Source organism: Penicillium canariense (assembly GCF_028826845.1).
Source record: "Penicillium canariense strain IBT 26290 chromosome Unknown utg000002l_segment0_segment0, whole genome shotgun sequence".
Classification (NCBI taxonomy): domain Eukaryota; kingdom Fungi; phylum Ascomycota; class Eurotiomycetes; order Eurotiales; family Aspergillaceae; genus Penicillium; species Penicillium canariense.
In genome coordinates, this window is record NW_026622729.1 from 159,583 (window position 1) to 179,974 (window position 20,392).

The following is a 20,392-nucleotide window of genomic DNA, read 5'->3' on the forward strand; positions in this document are numbered from 1 at the left end:
GGCCAGTCGCCAGGGAGGCACTACGACTGGATCGCCATGGTTCTCCACCTTCCGGAGGCCTGCGGACCATAGTCCACGGGGCTATTGCCACAGCCTGCAGCGCTCCCCCAGATGATCCTCCAACTCGACTCGACTGATGAGACAACACCACACCAAACCAACTCATCAGCCCGACCGTCTTTCTTCCCTCCCCCCCTCTCCGCGTACCTGGTGGCTCCGGTCCTTTTTCTTCTTCCCCAGTCACCCCGTCAGCTTGACCGTGTGGCGTCTCCCGTTTCATGCGCTGAGAGCCATTATCCACCCCCCTTTCCCTTCCCCATACTCTTCCCGTGCTTAGGGTTCCCATTGTTCTTATTACATTATCACCGCCCCCGACCACCCGACCACCTCCTCCAAACCCAAACTACCACCATCACTGTCGCCCTGCCCCGTTCTTCCTCCTCCCCCCCACCACCGAGACTCTTCGGCTTCGCCTCGATCGAGTTCTCCCGTGGAGGGACTTGCGCACCATGAGTATGAGTACTACGACCGAATCTCGCACCGAACCGCCCGCGCCCAACCAACCCAGTCCGGCACCCAGCGCAGCGGGTTCGACAGGAACGTCAGGAATCACGGTACGCAATGGCCCTGGTGGCCAAGCGCTCAGCTTCAGAAGGTGAGCACATACCCTCGTGCCAGGATGCGTGTGCGTCGGAAGATGTGACTGCGGTCGCGACGGAGTCTTGAGGGGGGGGAAAAAGAGGGGAGGGTTCATCGACAGGGTTTTCACCTCTCCCCCGTGGGCCCCCGGGCCAGTGCCTCGAATTTGTTCTGCGAATCAAGTTCAGTCTGTATATAAACGTATGCTAACGTGATCGATCGGGGTTTAGACAACGAGCATCCCGCGCGTGCGAGGTACGTCCTTTTTGTTCCGGGGCGGAGACGCGATTTGGTGCGCTTGAGGGGGAGCCGAGGCTGGTGGTGGGCCTCGGTCCCTTTTGTCACCCAGCTCCTTATCGCAATGTCCAACCCACCCAGCGGCCCCAATATGCCCCCCTCGCCCCCAGCGACGGGCGCACAATCTCCCTTCGGTGAACAGAATCATGCTAACTAGAAGGATTTCAATCTGGTACAGACCTGCCATTCTCGTAAGGTAAGCTGCCCCCCGTCACACCCCTCAGAACCTCGCCGGCGCATCTAACCACCCCGACCAGGTTCGCTGTGATGCTGCCAGTCTAGGCGTCCCTTGCACCAACTGCGTCGCCTTCTCCATTGAATGCAAGATCCCCAGCCCGAAACGCAAGAAAACCTCCACCAAAGGCAAGGACGATAGTCAGTATGCCGACAGTCCACCACCCCACCCTGCCTCCTCGCTGGTCGACGCGGCGGTTGGTCACTTTCGCCCCGACAGCACCGAGGAGCCCGTCGACCGTGACCCCTCGGACAGACGAGCGCGGACATCGGACTTGGATGAGAAGGAGGATGCTTCCTTTGGATACCGCAAAAACCAGATGGCGGTCGAGGGTATGCCCGTCACCTCCCTGACCGACTCGGAGGTGGCCCAGCAGGCCTCAGCCGATAACGCCTATGCCCAATTTATGAAGCCCAAGTTCGCTCGGGCCCCGATCAAGGAGGCTGGCCGGGTGGCCTACCTGGGCGAATCATCGAATCTGTCCCTCCTGGTGCAAGACCGGCATGGCACCACCGATGTGGTGCACTATCCCCTCCCCCCCCAATATCCGTGGATCGCGCGCACGGTTGACCGACCTGGACAATCTCGAAATCGATATTCTCCATCAGCGAGGAGCATTCCTGCTACCCCCGAAGCCGCTGTGTGATGAGCTGGTTGATGCCTACTTCAAATGGGTCGCCCCGGTCGTCCCCATCATCAACCGCAGCCGCTTCATGCGCCACTATCGGGATCCCAAGAACCCGCCGTCCCTTCTCTTGCTGCAGGCCATTCTCCTGGCCGGCTCCCGGGTGTGCACCAACCCACAGCTCATGGATGCCAATGGATCGACGACGCCGGCGGCGATGACTTTCTATAAGCGAGCCAAGGCTCTTTACGATGCCAACTACGAAGATGATCGAGTCACCATCGTTCAGGCCTTGGTCCTCCTAGGCTGGTACTGGGAAGGACCCGAAGGTGAGTCTAACCTGTCGATAGCCTAGAAATGAGCTCCGCGTCTGACCCACTCCCAATAGATGTAACCAAGAACGTATTTTACTGGACCAGAGTCGCCATGGTGGTCGCCCAGGGTTCCGGCATGCACCGGAGGTATGTTGTGACATCCCCATCGTTGTGTGGACATGTTTGAATTCTGATGAGAATTTGATAGTGTGGAAACCTCGCAGCTTAGCAAACCGGACAAGCGACTGTGGAAGCGGATCTGGTGGACGCTGTTTACCCGGGATCGCTCTGTCGCTGTGGCACTGGGGCGCCCGATTGGAATCAATACCGATGATTCGGACGTTGGAATGGTGACTGAGGACGACTTCATCGAGGATGAGCTCGACGTTCAGGCTGAATACCCGCCTGATCCAGTGCATGTGCAGTTCTTCCTGCAATATGTGAAGCTCTGTGAGATCATGGGTCTGGTGCTGTCCCAACAATACTCTGTGGCATCGAAATCCCGTCGCATGAACGCGATGGACCTCACTCACTCAGACATGGCTTTGGCCGACTGGCTGCAGAACTGCCCCAAGGAGGTTTGCTGGCAGCGATCGCGCCACCACTTCTGGGCCGCTCTTCTCCATTCCAATTACTAGTAAGTTATTCCAGACAACCGGAGCTGTTCTTGGTCGCGGTTCATGACTGACAACTCTGCAGTACCACCCTCTGTCTGTTGCACCGAGCCCACATGCCGCCTGCTTCCTCGGCGCCCAATAGCTACCGGGTGGAAGAGATGGCGTATCCGTCACGGACAATTGCCTTCCAAGCCGCCGGCATGATGACGTCCATCATCGAGAACCTTCAGGCTCACAATGAGATTCGCTATACTCCGGCGTTCATGTATGTTGCCCTTCTAGCCCATGCTTTCTTTTACCTTTCTAGTGGGCGCCTGCTCGAGTCCACCCATTTTACTAACAGTCCCCGAACAGCGTCTACAGCTTGTTCTCCGCCCTGATCATGCACGTGTATCAGATGCGATCCTCGGTCCCCTCCATTGTAGCGACCTGCCAAGAACGCATCAACGTGTGCATGTTGGCCCTGAAGGATGTCTCGAAAGTGTGGCTCGTGGCCAAGATGGTCAACACTTTGTTCGAGTCTATTCTGGGCAACAAGGTCCTCGAAGAGCGACTTCAGAAGGCTGCTGGAAGGCGACACCAGCGCCGAGCGCATGAGAGTAACTCCGCCCCTTCAAAGAGACCAGATCCGCCCAAGCGGAAGTTCGACGACATGGATCTGGGTCTGTCTAACGGTGGCCCCACCCCCCAGTGTCGTACGAGCGGTCACGCCCACAGACGCCGGCTGTCACGCCGTCCCGTGAATTTCCCCAGCCTCCCTTGAGACAACCGTCACCAAACACCCATCGCGGCCCTCAGGACCCCATCTCGGGACCTGCCAACTCGCGGGGGAACACTCGGCCGAATACTCGGGCGAGCACTCCCTTCAACGCGCAGTTTTCCTTGCCTGCCACGCCCCCCGACTTCTTCTTGGTGACCCGCGCATCCCCCAACCTCTCCCCCTCGTTGTGGGAGAATTTCCAACCGGACCAGCTGTTCCCCGATGGCACAGCCATCTTCCCCGAATTGACATCTCCGCCTCCGCCCGCGGCGGTCGACCCGCAGCTGCCGATTCCGTCGCAACTCCATGCTGCTCACCTGGGTCAGCGGCCCATGATGGGCAACCAGCCACAGCCGGTCCCCCCAGTCCCCGGACGCAGCATGTCCGTCCCTCAGGGCAGCCCACAGATGATGTCGGGTTTCCCTGGAGGCATGGGAATGCCGGGACCAGGAGGGGCTCAGCCCATGTTCGGCATGGAGGGGCAGCCGTGGCCGATGCAGGGACTCGATGGGCCCATGAGCGGTGCGGCGATGGACGCTGCCAGCCAGGACGACAACTGGAGCAGCAGCTCGCGCAGTGGGCCGACTGCGCCAACGACCTTGAACGTGGAAGACTGGTAAGTCCTTCGTTCCTTACCTCTGCTCTTGTTCATTGTGGATTCACGGTGACTGACCATGACAATAGGTTCCAATTTTTCGGCATCAACGGGGGCTTTGGCGATCTAGCGGCATAAAAACTGGTTCCGGTCCCGGCGGCGCAATGTCTTTTCGTAATATAATGTGTGTGTGTGTTGGTATATAAGTGTTATCTTTTTTTTTCTTCTCTTGTCTTTTTGGGAGGGGCTTCCGCTTTTCCACCCCCGGCCGGCGTTTGGACTGGCAGTGGATGGTATAATTTTTACTTCAACTTGTTTCTGTTTGATCCTTTATGTAAACCATAGTGGTTTGGCTGTCGAAGGGTCCGAGGGTTGGCGGTCGGAAAAATGACACGATATGTTGCAAATTCCTGAGATACATATGTCACTAGACTTTGTTGGATTCATCAGTCTCTATATATTCATTTAGACATGTGTTGATTACTGTCTACTCCCCGCCGCGGGGAGGCGGTGACTCTAAAACTGCCTGAAGGCGGCCAGGCCCCACGCGGTCGGCGAGTCACCGGCGAGTCGCTTCGGGTGAGTGACCGTCGGGTTGTACGGGTTCCTTTTCTTGCCTCTTAACTCTTTTTGTCGCTTCCCTGAGACGAACTTTCCTTCATCTCACTCACGATCCCGCGCCCCCCTCTCTCCTTCTCTTCGCGCGGCCTTCCTCCCTTCCGCGCACCGCCACTATGGCTCAATCACACCCCGCGTCAACCAACACTCCGAGCTATTTGACCGGTGATCCCGCCGGTCTGCGTGAGTTCTTGGATAAGTTTGATGTGGGATCCCAATTCCGATATACATGCCTCTTGAATTCCGGATTGACTGACGTCCTTGCTCTCTAGGTCTTTCTCTTTGACTGCGACGGTTGGTAGACCTGCGATCTCGGCCTTCCCTCCGAGCTCTCGACGCGACTGATTGTCTGCGATGACCATGGCTGGACATTAACTGGCGATCCAGGTGTGCTATGGTCCGGTGACCACTGCTTCCCCGGGACGGTCGAGACCCTAGAGTTACTACGAAAGAATGGTGCGCGACCCACACGCGCGATGTGGTGGGAAACAGATGGTCTAACTCTGACCTAGGCAAACAAGTCGTTTTTGTTACAAATAACAGCACCAAGTCGCGCGCCGATTACCGCAAGAAACTCGACGGTCTTGGGATCCCGAGTACAGTGGTGAGTTCAGACGGCCATCATGCGCGCGAGACCGAGTGGCTCACACCGTACCAGGAAGAGATCTTCTCGTCTTCCTACAGTTCCTCGATCTACATTTCCCGCATCCTGCAGCTCCCCGAGAACAAGCGGAAAGTCTACGTAATTGGTGAAAGTGGCATTGAGCAGGAGCTGCGCTCGGAGAATGTCCCTTTCGTCGGTGGCACCGACCCGGCGTACCGTCGTGACGTGCAGCCTGAAGACTACAAGCGGATTGCCGCGGGTGATACCTCCCTCCTTGACCCTGAAGTAGGAGTTGTGCTCGTTGGCCTGGACTTCCACCTGAATTATCTGAAGCTCGCCTTGGCCTATCACTACGTGAAGCGTGGCGCCATCTTCCTCGCAACCAACATCGATTCGACCCTGCCAAACTCGGGAGCGCTATTCCCGGGAGCTGGGTCCATGAGTGCGCCGCTGATAATGATGCTCGGCCAGGATCCCGTGGCACTAGGAAAGCCAAGCCAGGCGATGATGGATGCGATTGAGGGTAAATTCAAGTTTGATCGCACCCGCGCATGCATGGTGGGCGACCGTGCAAACACCGATATCCGCTTTGGTCTTGAGGGCAATTTGGGTGGTACACTGGGTGTGCTCACGGGCGTTAGTTCCAAGGAGGATTTCGTGTCTGGTCCCGTCCGGCCACTGGCGTACCTCGATAAACTCTCGGATCTGCTGGCCTCGGAGCAGTAAATACCTGCCGAGCTCGCAACCCTAGCTGGGATGGATGCGGTAGACGACTTTACGCTATACACATTTGTAGAGACGAGTGGGAAATATACATAGATGACTAGTGACCCACCTTTGAGTTTCAAACCTTTGGCCCTCCGACTAGATCGGCCGCAGATTCGCACCTCAAGCAAGATCCACCACGGCGGATAATCGGGGGAAGCAAACCTTCGGTAGCAACCATTCACCATGAAGTACACAAGGTATCCGGTCAGAGGAGTCGTGACGGTGGGGATCACTTCCCAGGACTTGACTAAGATTATCGGCCGGGCACGAGAGAGTGTACTGGCTTGCTATATGAGGTCGTCAGCATGGAACTCCCTGTGATCCTATCGAATCTGAGTCAACGATGCACTATACTGACTCGACGGGTGCATAGTTCAGCCGACCCACCAAATGGTGTTATTTACAAACCCTGGCCAATGGTCCTTCCAGGGGATGCCGGGAAGCAGTGCATGCAAATTTCGATCCTGAGGTTCTATACGACGAGGCCCGACCCTGAATCGATCGTGCTCTGCAGGCGCTAGTCTGCTTCAGATGGTGTGTGGATAATACGGCGACCCATCGTTTCCTTACTCCCCGTGCTCGGGAGAGAGTCCAACCCCTGCAGGGCATCACAGCTAAGCTCAGCCACGAGGTTTCCATGTTTCACGGTCGAATGTAAGACTCGCGTATCCTTCCCGATCGGAACCCCCCGAGCCAATGAAGAAAAGTCAACTGAGTGATACGGTATACGAGCTGCTCAGCCAGATCTCCGAACGGGGACCATCGGACAGAGGACGCCTGGTGTTGATATAATGCAAGCCCATGTTCGCCGTTGTCCCCTTCTCGTTGGAGTGAAGAGCTTGCGTGGACGCTGTAGCGCGATCTACTGTGGATCAGAGTCGAAGCTCGAATCCCCATCATGGCTATTCTTCTCACCAGCTTCTTGCTATGTCTGATGTTGCGGGTCTGGACCATGCCCATAACTGCCAAGACCAATTCCTTTTCCTTCTCCGAACATACAGCCGCGTATCAAATCAACCGACTATCTCGCTTTGCCCTCGACTCGACGCTGGATGCAATCGGGAATCGCTCATTGGGTCATGACCAAGGGGGATGTACGTTAGAAAATGTGCGGGTCCGTCGAGACTGGAGAACCTTCCCGCGCAAGGAAAAGAGAGCCTATATCAATGCAGTTTTATGTCTACAATGGCTGCCTGCTCAAACACCTTCTGCCCTTGCAGCCGGGGCCAAGTCCCGATACGATGACTTCGTAGCCACGCACATCAACCAAACCTGGCATATTCATCGCACGGTACGTCTTATCTCTCCCATTCTGACCGGTGTAATAACCCAAAGACATATTGGTCGGCTCCAGGGCACCTTTTTGGCCTGGCATCGGTATTTCATCTACGTGTTCGAAGAGACGTTGCGTGATGAATGCGGTTATACCGGCGACCTCCCGTGAGTTTTGCTGACCAGCTCTATGTTACTTTTGAGAACCGATCTAAGGCAGTTTCCCATGCGCAGTTACTGGAACTGGGGTGCTGATGTACAATCAATGGAAGAGTCCCCGCTCTTCGACGGCAGCGACACATCGTTGTCGGGCAATGGGGCTTATATTCCCAATCAGCCGAACCTGCGGATACCACTTGGGAACACCGATCTGCCCCCTCTAATTCTTCCCGCTGGCACCGGAGGAGGCTGTCTGACTAGTGGTCCATTCATGAACTCCACGATCAACATGGGCCCGTCCTTCCTGTACGTACCCGGCGGCAACGTATCGCGCATGTCCAATCCACTCGACTACAACCCCCGCTGCTTGAAGCGCGACTTGACGACCTCCATTTTGCGCGATAACAATAACTATACAACCATTCTTCAATTGATCCTCAACAACCACGATGTTTGGGACTTCGAGACTAATGCGCAGGGTGCGCCCGGGAGTGGGCTCCTCGGTGTTCACGGTGGTGGCCACTTGGCTATGGGTGGTGACCCTGGCCGTGACGCCGACGCTAATCCGGGGGATCCTGGATTCTGGAATCATCACGCCATGATTGATCGTCTCTGGTGGATTTGGCAGAACCTGGACTTGACCAAACGGCAATATGCGATTTCCGGGACGGGAACCTTCTTGAATGATCCGGCGTCGCCGAATACTACGCTCGACACCCACGTCAACGTTGGATATGTCAAACCGGGCTCAATCGCGGTGCGAGATATAATGAGCACCACGGCCGGGCCTTTCTGCTATGTGTATTTGTGAGATTTTCGGTCTCGATTTTGGTTTTTGAGGGCATTGTGTCGGGGTTCGATGATAGAAAGAGGAGAAAGGACGGTCCTATGTTTGTCGTGCTGTCGGGTTCGGCTTCCTTCATTAGAATGATATATTACTGCCTGCTGTTTCATGATTCCCACTGCAGACTCGGAAGCCCGCACTAGTTTTGTCCTTACGTCCCCCCGCCAAATGACGCTTCGGCGGGGTGCACATTTAGTTCCCAGCAACCATCTCCGCAATTGGTCAGCGGAGGCGGCACCTCCCCCGCTAATGTCGAAGCTGTCCGTTCTCTCCTAACGTCGACCAGGAACCAGATTTTTCTCGCCGAATACCTTCTAGACCATGGAAGCGAAGGAAGCGAAGCGGGCCGCGTTCCTTCTGGATGCCCAAAACAAAGCCATCCGACTCTTCGAGGAAATCGAACGAACTCTAGTTCGTCCTGGGATCAGCGAAAAGACATTGAGCGACGAGATTCACAAGCTTGGTGCCGAGCGATACGGCGTCCGAACCCATTGGCATAAGCGAGTGGTTCGGAGTGGACCCAACACCTTGAGGCCCTATGCCGACAATCCTCCCGATCGCATCATTGACCCGGACGATATCCTGATCGTGGACCTCGGGCCGGTCTTCGAGGAGTGGGAGGCCGATTTTGGCCGCACGTTTGTGCTCGGGGACGACCCGCACAAGAAAACGCTGCGCGATGCACTCCAGCCAATCTGGGAGATCGTCAAATCGAAATTCCGCGAGAATCCTGACATGACCGGCGAGGAGCTATACGATATCGCCTGCGGCATTGCCCGGGAACACGGATTCCAATTTGGCGCTCATATTGCCGGGCATATTGTTGGCGACTTCCCCCACGAGCGCATTCCGAAGGATCAAACGACTCTCTATATCACAAAAGGAAATAATTCAACCATGAATTGTACTGGACCGGATGGTTTCAAACGCCATTGGATCCTCGAGATTCATCTCCACGACACGGCCCGACAGATCGGTGGGTTTACCGAGCAACTTCTCACGGTGGACTAGACATGGTGGTTCGTGGGTGCTATGCAATGTCCGGGCTTTGTTGATAAATCAGTCCGCACCATGAATTAACTGGGTCGCTATCATCCTGACCGGTATTATGGGAACAGAATCCATCCACCCCCAATCCCATGGGTGCCTAGCGTTGTTGATCACGATAGATGCTGGGCTCGGGGGGTACGGGGATTTAATGGGGAGATCTCGGAGTTTCAGTACCCCACAGGACCGCCACCTCCATTATTCGGTATGCTCTCGGCGCGCACCATCATTGTGCATTGAAACCCAATGCTACTGTACTATGTAGAGTAGTATTCCGGGGTAGGGACCAGTCCTACCGACGCGGTCGAGGCAGACTGTGGCCGAAACACCAGAACGCCAACCCCGCACAAGACCAGAGCCCGAAGTATAAAGCGTGTTCGGGAATAGTAAACACGCAAAGGATAAAACTGGATTCAAACTCCCCCCGGCTTCGAATAAGCACACACACAGAGCGAGTAGCGTCAGCAGATATAATTACTGTCCCTGGGGAGGCCAAACATCCAATCTCAAGCTCAAACCCCTTGAATCCCACCCCTCCCGCGCAAACTCCACAATGGCCTCCCTTCGGCAAGCCCCCACGTCGATCCATTCCAATTAGCCGCTAAACACGAAGCTCTCGTCGCAGGGCGGGCATGATGCGCGAGGCTGTTGACCCGGGCCCGGGTCCTGCATGGAGAATTCATCAGGGTTACAGTCGATCATCCCGCGTATTATTCTAATACACATTCACGCCTGCGTCCGCCCTGGAGTTCTACTTCTACTCTACTTCTCTTTGAGGGTGCACTCTGGAGGACTGCGGGCCTACTGATCAAATTGACCCCATCGTGGTACATCCCTTTTGCATCGCGCTGGCGACCTGACCCAGACGACCACCCTAACAATGCGCCTCTCCCACGCGCCCCTGGTCTTGCTCCTCACCACCACAACCGCGGCATCCCTCCACCAGACATGCGGACGCCCACCCACCTCCCTCTGGGCCACTCATTACAATGGCAATGTCTACACCCTCGCATTTGATGGCCATAATCTGACACTTTCCGACACTACGAAGACCTGCGGGTTGATGCCGAGCTGGTTAACCTTTGACCCGGAGACGCGAACCGTGTACTGCTCCGATGAGGACGGCACTGCGGATCCGAGTACGCATGGCTCGCTGTGGGCGTACCATGCGGGGAGTGATGGGCACTTGCACCAGATTGCGAAAACGAATACCGTCGGTGGTGGCGTGAATAGTGTGATCTATGAGGGCAACAAGGGGGAGAAATTCCTTGCCATTGCGCATTAGTAAGTCTTCGTGTTTTGTCTTCCTCGGGAATTGGCTGCTGGAAAACAAAATATATTTTTTGGTTCAGGGAGGATTGGAACGCTATATCCCGATCATGAACTCACACCCGGTAATAGCGAGGGCTCGGCGCTCTCAACTTTCGCTCTTCCACTCCAGGACAATGCGCCTGCCGTCCAAGAACTCCGCTTCAATATGAGCCATCAGGGAGCGACCGCGCAACAGGATGCGCCCCACCCGCACGAGGTTTTCCTCGACCCGACAGGCTCCTTTATTGTGAGCCCCGACCTGGGTGCGGACCTGGTTCGTGTCTACTCGATCGACGGTGGGTCGGGGAAGCTGGAGCAATGTCCCCCCGTCAACGTCACTTTCGGCAGCGGTCCCCGCCATGGAGTGTTCTGGACCGATGGGACGAACAACGAGAGCCGGTCGGCTGGAAGCCAGGACGGCTCGCCGGAGCGCTTTCGGCAAGTCGCAGCGGTCGGGAAGACGATGATGTACCTAGCGAACGAAATCGGTGGCACCGTGATGGTGTTTGATGTCGCCTATGCGCGATCGGGTTGTCTCTCGTTCCAGAAGACGCAAACGCTCGTGCCCTATACCAATGGCACGATGCCCAAGGGCGCTACCCCTGCTGAAATTCGGATGGTCGGAAATGAACTCTACGTCTCGATTCGGACCGACCAGGCCTTCGCCCCGAATGATAGCATGGTCACCCTGGATCGATCCCCGCTCAATGGAGCCGTCTTGCTCCGGGACAAGACTCCGTCATACGGCAAGGTGCCGCGGACCTTCACGATCAACCGAGCCGGGGATCTGGTGGCCATTGGAAACCAGGCTACCGCCACAGTCGCGATTGTACGTAGAGACCGGGAAACGGGTCAGTTGGGGGAGGAAATTGCGGTGCTTCAGGTGGGGGAGCCCGGGAAAGTGGGCACTGCGGAAGGCCTGAGCAGTGTGATCTGGGACGAGTAAATGAACCGGAATGGGATCGGCATATGAGAAGAAGGTGATGGTGATTATTGGCCTAGAAATTTATACTACTGTCCAAGTGTTCGTTTTGCTGCCACGCCCGTCTGCCATGTATGACGGCTCACTTTGGGATCCTCAACCTTCATCAGCCCCACTCAGCGCTGTGTCGCCCCTGCTAAGCATTGCGGGTGGCCTGAAGAAGTCTGCCGAACTCCCATTACAAGGTACAACCATGTTATTGCGAGATTTTGCGAGCCCTAGTCGACTTGAAGTTTGAACTCTTGTGATCATTCGAGGCACATATAATCTGGCTCGCAGAATGGTAAACACAGGCTTACCCAGTCGGGACCGTGAAACGGCGCTGAGTGAAGGGGATTGAATCCAAACTGTATAGACATCTGCACAAAATTGACTTGGGATTTGAGAATCTTGGGACATGCATAGAATACCCGTCATCTTGCAGCAATTCTCTTTTCCCTTGCCACCAGCAGTCCGGTGGCTGGGTTGTCTATTGCCCAACACATTAACCCAGACAAGTTGATATTTCTTCTATCCTTCTACCATGGCGACAATGCTGTCCCAATCTGTGCCGGCGAGGCGACGATTCCAGAGTGCCAGTGATTCCAGAGAAGCTAGCAATAATATTTCACACATCTTTTGCCTGCAACAATTTGCAAAGAGCCATGCCAATATCACGTTAAGATGTTGGTTCCGTACAAGATGGCGGAGTCTACAGTGGAAGTGACCATTCATCAATGTCAACAGGCACGCCCAGTCTTACGCATACGAAATCATATTTCTGCCGGCATCCTTCGCCTCCATACCCCTATATTGGAACTCGTGTGTTCAATACAGCTAATACCGATGACGTTTCCAATGACTTATCCGTGAGTATGACCCGCTGGAACGAACCAGCACAGAAGAATCACGAACGCGTGCCATGCAAATTCTCATGACAATACCGAGGCTTTTACCAGAATAACAATTGAGCCTCCCTGTTTTGGGGAAATATTAGTATTGTAAAGGATTGCAAAGGATTGCGTATAATGTTGGGATCTGACGGGTTGTCGGTGCCTTCGTTCCATCCATGCCTCTCTAGGGATCGCAGTTGCTGTGCGATCAATAGAATCCTATCTACACGGCTTTGCGCCAAGTGAAATGAGGAACGGGTCTCATATCTTCATGTGCTATCGTCGGAGGGATGCGAAATTGAGTTCGTCATCACATAAAATCGTCCAGGAAGTCCGGATCCCGGTCCTGATTGCTGCTATCCTCCATGTTCTCTGCGCTGAACATGTCATCATAAGCATGGTCTTTCTGCCATTTGAGCTGTTCCCGCTCTCGCTTCTCCTGCTTGTCCTTGTTCTGCTGCTGCTCGCGGGTCTTGCGTTCATCGTGTCGCTTCTTCCTCAAGAAGTCTTCCTTCTCTGCGCGAAGATCGGGGAACTTCTCAACACGGGTCTTGTTCAGACGGTTGACAATCGGGTTTTCGCGGATCCGGACCAGGACTTTCCGGACTAGTTTTGGGTTATGGAAAGAGACCTGACCCGTAGCCATTGAGCCGTCCTTCTGAAGATTTGACCATGGCGTATAGATGATGGTAATGTTATCCTTTTTGTTTCCTGCATGACTGATCAGCCCCGCGTGGCATCCTGGTGTTTTTGAAAGAAAGTCGGGGACGGACCGTCGATCGAGTTCGCTTTTGTAAGTTGAGCACAGTCTTCTAGGAGTGGCTCTGGAATGTTATCCCATGTCTCGCCCTCCCGGAGACGTAGATAGACATGGGCACTTGACAGGTTATCGACGTGAAACTGGATAGGCAGGTGTTAGAGCGATTGGGCCGCGACATCCTAGTAGTAGGAGCATGGGGGGACCGACCCTGTCGCAAAGCACTATTAGCTCCTCAATCCGATGGACTTTTCCAGGGCGCACAATTACCAGACATCGTGCTCCAAGCCGAACTTGATCAAATCCTCATCTAGAGAAAGGGTTAGGAGCAGCTCCGCGACAAACCAGCTCAATAGGTCGTACTTTCGAACTTGTCCTTGCCGACATAGATGAATGCGGAGGGGGAGACCGCATTTGATGTAAAATAGTAGACCATGGTGGGCCAGAGAAAAATGGGGTAACAATAGGGCAACAATCCGCCGCTTGATTTAGGTGAATTGTCCACCCTTTTTTTTTTGTTTCTGGCGGGGGTCGCTGGTTGGGGCCGATTGAAGGCTTAGTCAGCCGTGTAGTTAACTCGATCTGTGTAGATGCCCGCCGTCCAAATTATATGCGGCGGAGATGGACTACTCCAAAGGTACTGTAGGTTTACAGGCAAGCAGACCTAAAGACCTAGGCAAAACCATTCCGATACTCATAATAATCAAACTCAACACCATCCTCGCTGGAGCTCGTGTCTTAAGAGGACAGGGTAGCTGGACAACCAGGCTGGGTAGGCGGTCAGGTCGCATGACATCAAGTCCATACCGCCCATTATCTCTTATCGGCACGCATTCCATTTCTGCCAACCTTTCTCCTTTCACGACCCTTCCTCTGCTCCCCTCTTTCCTGAAATGGAACTCACTGACAAGCGAAAACTCGACTTTGGACCCGATGGCGATGAGCCTTCGCCTAAGAAAAGAGTGATTGGCCCCTCATTGCCCCCACCCCAGCCTTTGGACGCCCCCGAGAGTAGCAGCAAAGATGCGCATTCCGACTCCAACTCCGACAGCGACAGCGACAGCGACGATGACTTTGGGCCCGGCCTACCACCATCACTCGGTGGTGCCCAACCGGCTAGGCAGTTCTCTGAACAGCAGGCTTCTCAGATATCAGAAACACAGAAGAAAGAGAGCCAACGAGATGAATGGATGCTTCACCCACCCAGCCAGAGCGACTGGGCCTCGAAAATCGACCCAACACAACTTCGGAACCGAAAATTCCAGACGGGCAAGTCCGCCCGCTCATCTACTTCCAAACAAGTGGATGCCACATGGATAGAGACGCCAGAGGAGAGAATGCGACGGCTTGAGGACGAAATGCTAGGCGTTGGTGCTCCTTCAAAAAGCGAGGGGCAGCGTACTCCGAGCTCGACAAATCCAGCCCGAGCCAAGGAGATGGAAGAAAAGATCAAGAAATTCAATGTTAGTAGTGGAGAACAACGGCCACCATGGCTAGCCCGACCGGTTGGCGATCTCGTGAGCTAATCAAGAACTCCCACAGGATCAATCTGGCACGAACACCCGCCTCGATAAAGATCAACCAGCTCGGAAGGAGGAAGAGGACGATCCAAGTTCGCGTGCTTTTGATCGAGAGAAGGATATGGCGGTCTCGTCAAAAATCACAAATGCGCAACGTCGAGAAATGATAAACAAAGCGAGTGACTACAGCTCGCGCTTTTCGAAAGGGAACTATCTCTAGGAGACCACATTGCTTGAGTGATAGACTCATCCCCCAGCGCCACCCTGCCGGAGAACTCAAATTCAAGTACACTCCGTTCGCGCGAAGTGGCGGGTTCTTCTGTTCTGAGAGATGGAACGGGCCGCGGTAGCTATAGGTATATGAGCTGCAGTGTACATATGGACATATCGCTATGGCCATTGACGCTGTCTCTGATACCTGATTGGTGTTCCATATGGCGTTCTGGCATTTGCCTGTAACGGTAAAATGTCTGCTTGCGAAGTTTGGCTATTTTTGGTGATCTTTTTGGGGAGAAATACCGGAGATTACACTATTGTTCTGGCCACATATGGAGATGACTATACATATATGGTCGTCAGAATGAATAAAATAACAATACCCATCACTATTCATCTGAGATCTACTTGTAGTGTTTCCATACCTCATTTTATGATGCTGTTTTGGATGGGTTGCCTGACCACCGAGGCAGCCGAGATCTTATCTCCCCGAACAAAAACTTGTCGACCAACAAGCCTTGGATCCTCTCAAAGTTCAAGCTCCACACCTCAGTCAGAATCATCCAACTGCAGTCTCAGAATACCAGCAAGAACGACAGACCCAGATTTAAGTCTGACAACTAGAAGAATGTCCCCCACCTTGAGCCATGCAGACATTCATTCTTTAAAGAGGAACGAAGCGCTGGAGATTCTTGCCCAGATTTCACGCGTCGAGAAGAAGACATTCCCGACCAATGAGGCATTCGGCTTCGGTGAAGAATTATGGAGAAAAAAGCCCAACACGCGGGTTCTATACACAACCCGCGCCAACGAGAATACCGCGCGATCCGATCTTGTGGGCTACGCGGTGTACGTCCGCCAGAAGGGCGTCGCGCTCCTGCACAAACTTTGTGTGATCGAAGCTTATCGCCGCCAGGGTGTGGGCCACCAACTCATGTCCTACATTCAGGAGCGCCTGCGAAAGGAGGGCTGCCAGTACATTCAGCTATGGGTGGACCAGGCTAGGGAGCCAGCATGGGCGTTGTATCGCCGGTGTGGATTCGAGGAGCGCGAAGTGATCCCTGACTACTATGCCCCTGGACGAACAGGCATCAGAATGGTCCTTGATTTGGCGCGTGACGGTTGAAGCGCAGACGCCACCTGCGGCTATCCGAGGTCTCGTGCATGGGGCAGGCCTTTTCTAAAGGGACGTTCGAAATGTTCCTTGCCTTCCGGCGTTCGCAGTAATTGGGCCCCTCTGCTGGAAATGTTATGAGGGGTTAGAAAGCATCGGAGTGGTTGGGCATTTTCAGCGCTCCTCGGCTGCCGAAGGAGCATGAGTATCCCTTGCTTTGGGGGGCATCGGCGAAACGTGAGCTTCGATCTGTCCGCGACGCGTCCCCCCTCTCATTCTCGGCTGTCACTCTGCTACATACTTCCGTGACGTTGAGCATATCCAGGCATGGCTTTCACTAAAGGGCACGCCTTGAATGACTCCTTGTCCCTTTGGCACGAGGGCCGGGGAGCAGTGCCCTGGAGGGAGGTCATGGATGAGCCACCTCCTCATCTTCGCTTTCCTGTCTCCTTCAATTCACTCCAGCCGTGTTCTTGATCCGTCGATTGAGGTTTTTGGGCGTGCTGCTGTTGAGATTCCCTCTTCTGGTCCAGCGTGGTCGTGCTAGCTGTGTTCTGCAAACTACACAGTCTCCGGACGTGCTCCGGATTGGAAACCGACCAGCAATGGCGCGTTTGCTTCTCATTGCTCTGGCCTTCGTGGCTGTAGTCAATGCAGCAGCTATTACCGCCAACTATCCTATCAATGCACAGCTACCACCCGTTGCACGAGTCTCCCAACCCTTCAGATTTGTGTTTGCCGATAGCACCTTCTCCAACACCGACTCGAATACAACTTACTCGCTCCAGAACGCACCGTCATGGCTCCAAGTCGACAGCAGCAGCCGGACCCTTTCCGGAACTCCAGACTCGAAGCACAGCGGTTCTAAGACATTCCAATTGGTCGCTTCAAATGGCACCGACCACGACAGCATGGACGTAACCCTCATTGTCACATCAGACCAAGGACCGACCGAGGGTATATCTCTAGTATCGCAACTGCAGACCCTGGGCCCTGTTTCGTATCCTGCCACACTATACATACACCCTGGACGCCCGTTTTCGATTGCATTCGACCCGGAGACCTTCCACAATACCCACCCATCCACAATATATTATGGAACATCGCCCAATAACGCTCCACTCCCGTCATGGATTAGCTTCGATCCATCCACACTCCAGTTTGTTGGAAACACCCCGGCATTTCCCGGATCTGGTCCTCAAGAGTTTACCTTCCAGCTTGTTGCCTCCGATGTGGCCGGATACAGTGCCGTGAATCAGACCTTCCAGCTTGTGATCGGACCACATATTCTAGCATTCAATGAGACTGTGCAGACGTTCAATCTCACGAGAGGTGACCAGTTCAACAGCCCTAGCTTCCAAGCCCTTCTCTCCCTCGACGGCTCGCCGATTCCGAGCAAGGAGTTGAGCAAGATCGACGCAGAACTTCCAGATTGGTTGATCTTGGAAGACGACTCCATCTCCCTGAGTGGCACGCCACCAAAAGATGCTGTGAACCAGAACATCACCATCACTGTAGCGGATAGCTATAACGATGAGGCGACACTTCTGGTGCGTGTGGATTTCCTGGAACTTTTCCTGGAGACCGTTCAAGGTTGCGAAGCAACCATCGGCGAGGACTTTACATTTGTGTTCAACCAGTCCATTGTGACCGACGATTCTGTACAACTTGATGTCGACCTTGGTGATGACCTTTCTTCATGGCTCACCTACTATTCTGCCAATAAGACGCTCTACGGGCACGTCCCCTCAGACATGAAACCGGAGAACTTTACCATTCCTTTAAAGGCATTCCAAGGATCTACTCAGAGTACGCAAAACTTTGAACTTGACGTTCTCGAGCCGCCCAAGATCCCCTCAGGCGGTTCTGATCCCTTCTCGGACCCCTCCAGCGCATCACACAAAAAAGCTGGCATTATCGCGATTTCCATTGTCCTTCCAGTTGTTGCTATTCTCAGCAGCATCATCCTCTTTTGCTGCTGGCGGCGAAGAAGGAGGTCGACTACTGTGGAGGACGGACAAAAGCCATTCGAAGCCAAGGTGCCTCCGCCACGGCCTGCCCGGCCAGACCTTCCGAATTGTCAGCCCGGTATGACCCGGATACCTTCAGGGGACGAGAACTCAGATGACTGGAAGAGTCCAATCACACCTGCTTCCGATCTCCCCAAGCTTGAACTTGGACCTGCTTGGAATATGACATCGTTCGATAAACCAGAAGACAGTATGGCGGTGATTCGCGAGCCTAGCCCGCCACCTCGCTCCCCAAGGCGGAGCACTTTCGTCCCGTTGCGGGACTCGATCATTGAAAGGAAAACGCCAGTCAAGAAGTCGCCTCCTAAGAAGCAGACTCAACGCCAGCCATTCACGGCCAGCCCTGGTGTACGACGCAGGACCAGCAATCGCTCCCGCCGCGAACCCTTGAAGACCATCCAGCCACGAGCCATGAAACGTGAATCCATCCAGTCCTCTCGGTCAAAGAGGTGCTCTAGGCGTTCGAGCGGAATCTCAACTGTCGCCTCAGGGTTGCCCGTGCGGATGAGTGGCGCTGGACATGGCGCCGGTGGCTTCGGTCCTCCTGGACACGGTTTTGTGCGTATGTCGTGGCAGAATACTAAGGCTTCATTCATGAGCGATGACAGTAGCCTGGGCCACATTACACCCTTTTTCCCACGGCCTCCCCCGCCGCGGCTCGTGCGAGATATAGTATTGCCGAGAGCATCCCAAACTCCAAACGAGTCACATTGAGGACAGTGGAGCCAGATGAGTCGACCATCTCCGAGGCCGACTCTCTGGAGGCGTTTGTTCACAGCCGGGCAAAAAACCGCAATTCGTCAAATCCGCTCTTCTCTGCTCAGGTCAGTCGCCGTACATCTTCCGGACTTCGCGCCCTCGAGCGAGCGCGCAGTTTGCGCAGCCGTGCCGACACTGTCTCTGTTTCCACATTCAGCGATGAATACCGCCAGTCCATTCAAGGCCGACCCTATTCTACTGCAATGTCCGTGTCCGAGTATGGAGACGATAACCGAATGTCCCAATACCAGACTCTTCAACCCCCACCGAGTCTGTTCCCTCTCGCCGAAGGCGGCGGGAAAAGCCAGAGTCAGCTGAGTTTGGCACAAGACTACCGCGGCGTAATCTCTCCGCTCCCCCGTTTCTGGAGTGAGAATAGTCTCAGCAGTGCTCGGCGCCTAGAATCAGGATCTCACCCCAAGCCACCACGGCAATTACGAGCGGATCCTGACTCTGGTATGCCTCAGAGCTCTTCGATTGTTTCTGATCTCGAGGAGCATCTGTCCAGGAAGGCGAGTCCGCACAAGGCGGCTGCCGCCACCACTGAGAACCAATCGTGGAATATGGGTCTGCAGCCCCCACCTCCCATCAAGAGTGGGAGCTCTCGTGGGCTCCCGGTTGCTAGCAGTGGCGAAATTGCCTTCGTTTAAGTTATTTCCCCCCTTTGCTTTCTTTAACTTTTTCCTCTCTCTCTCTCTCTTCGTTTTTCCGCGTCTCAATTGGTTTGCTTTGATTTGAACTTGTCTCGTTTCCATTGGAGTTCCGGGCATGGCGAACATGATATCCATTGGCTTCTGCTTATCTTTGTCTTTTTGTCTTTATCCTCATTTTTGTCCCTGATGGCGCTGCAACCTTAGATCAGATGACCCAATCTCTCAATTATTCAAACTCCCATTTGGTAATCCCAGTAACCCTTTCTATGCATCCCGGGGTTAGGCGGCGTTCTGCTGTGGTCCTCGGAAGATGCGGACAAGAATGACGATGAATGCACCCCAAAGATCCCTGACTCGCAGACCGACTCCAGAAATAATCTTACTCGACTACTTAGTCCTAGTAGTAGATAAGATACTACTATATATTAAAATAATTCTAGTAGGACTACTAGTTCTATAGGTCTATAATAAGATCTTATAAGGCTTCCCCCTAGATAAAGAAATAAAAAAGATAAGTATTATAGCGACTAAGATAGCGGGTCTCTAAGCCCTAGTAATAGATAAGTACTGTTATTGTTATCCCAAGACCTATCTATATATACCATTGCAGCAAAACTATTTGTATCGAAGGATTTGGCTAGACCTTTTTGGCCGATGAGAACTATCATATGAGCAACGGCAATTAGAATCTCAATGGTTTAATTATAGTCTAGGTATTCTAAAACATAACCATTACGGTTTAGTTTTTAGGGGTAAGGTTTCCCCCTAATTGTGGTTTTGTCTA

At 54.0% G+C, this 20,392-nt stretch overlaps 9 protein-coding genes across 9 annotated transcripts; 8 read left to right on the forward strand and 1 right to left on the reverse strand.

Moving 5' to 3' along the window:
- Positions 1-509: 509 nt before the first annotated feature.
- farA (CeGAL family transcription factor) lies at positions 510-4,220 on the forward strand (the record flags this gene model as incomplete). Its single annotated transcript, XM_056685363.1, has 10 exons — positions 510-614; positions 1,094-1,132; positions 1,194-1,691; positions 1,780-2,125; positions 2,185-2,257; positions 2,319-2,747; positions 2,810-2,992; positions 3,082-3,326; positions 3,419-4,103; positions 4,172-4,220. 10 exons carry the CDS (start codon positions 510-512, stop codon positions 4,218-4,220), a joined length of 2,652 nt encoding a protein of 883 aa, XP_056544105.1.
- Positions 4,221-4,816: 596 nt separating this feature from the next.
- Positions 4,817-6,030, forward strand: N7482_003239 (uncharacterized protein; the record flags this gene model as incomplete). Its single annotated transcript, XM_056685364.1, has 4 exons — positions 4,817-4,906; positions 4,973-4,994; positions 5,088-5,156; positions 5,213-6,030. 4 exons carry the CDS (start codon positions 4,817-4,819, stop codon positions 6,028-6,030), a joined length of 999 nt encoding a protein of 332 aa, XP_056544106.1.
- Positions 6,031-6,970: 940 nt separating this feature from the next.
- N7482_003240 (tyrosinase family protein) lies at positions 6,971-8,314 on the forward strand (the record flags this gene model as incomplete). Its single annotated transcript, XM_056685365.1, has 3 exons — positions 6,971-7,363; positions 7,427-7,512; positions 7,579-8,314. The coding sequence occupies 3 exons, from the start codon at positions 6,971-6,973 to the stop codon at positions 8,312-8,314; spliced, it is 1,215 nt and encodes a 404-aa protein (XP_056544107.1).
- A 354-nt stretch (positions 8,315-8,668) lies between these two features.
- On the forward strand, positions 8,669-9,358 carry N7482_003241 (M24 family metallopeptidase; the record flags this gene model as incomplete). The annotated part of the gene is made up of 1 exon (XM_056685366.1): positions 8,669-9,358. One exon carries the CDS (start codon positions 8,669-8,671, stop codon positions 9,356-9,358), a length of 690 nt encoding a protein of 229 aa, XP_056544108.1.
- Positions 9,359-10,274: 916 nt separating this feature from the next.
- On the forward strand, positions 10,275-11,651 carry N7482_003242 (lactonase family protein; the record flags this gene model as incomplete). The annotated part of the gene is made up of 2 exons (XM_056685367.1): positions 10,275-10,678; positions 10,796-11,651. The coding sequence occupies 2 exons, from the start codon at positions 10,275-10,277 to the stop codon at positions 11,649-11,651; spliced, it is 1,260 nt and encodes a 419-aa protein (XP_056544109.1).
- Positions 11,652-12,869: 1,218 nt separating this feature from the next.
- N7482_003243 (uncharacterized protein) lies at positions 12,870-13,752 on the reverse strand (the record flags this gene model as incomplete). Its single annotated transcript, XM_056685368.1, has 4 exons — positions 12,870-13,270; positions 13,333-13,436; positions 13,587-13,626; positions 13,680-13,752. 4 exons carry the CDS (start codon positions 13,750-13,752, stop codon positions 12,870-12,872), a joined length of 618 nt encoding a protein of 205 aa, XP_056544110.1.
- A 457-nt stretch (positions 13,753-14,209) lies between these two features.
- N7482_003244 (GPALPP motifs-containing protein 1) lies at positions 14,210-15,056 on the forward strand (the record flags this gene model as incomplete). The annotated part of the gene is made up of 2 exons (XM_056685369.1): positions 14,210-14,779; positions 14,859-15,056. 2 exons carry the CDS (start codon positions 14,210-14,212, stop codon positions 15,054-15,056), a joined length of 768 nt encoding a protein of 255 aa, XP_056544111.1.
- A 624-nt stretch (positions 15,057-15,680) lies between these two features.
- Positions 15,681-16,178, forward strand: N7482_003245 (GNAT family N-acetyltransferase; the record flags this gene model as incomplete). Its single annotated transcript, XM_056685370.1, has 1 exon — positions 15,681-16,178. One exon carries the CDS (start codon positions 15,681-15,683, stop codon positions 16,176-16,178), a length of 498 nt encoding a protein of 165 aa, XP_056544112.1.
- Positions 16,179-16,771: 593 nt separating this feature from the next.
- Positions 16,772-19,605, forward strand: N7482_003246 (putative transmembrane glycoprotein; the record flags this gene model as incomplete). The annotated part of the gene is made up of 2 exons (XM_056685371.1): positions 16,772-18,754; positions 18,808-19,605. The coding sequence occupies 2 exons, from the start codon at positions 16,772-16,774 to the stop codon at positions 19,603-19,605; spliced, it is 2,781 nt and encodes a 926-aa protein (XP_056544113.1).
- Positions 19,606-20,392: the final 787 nt, after the last annotated feature.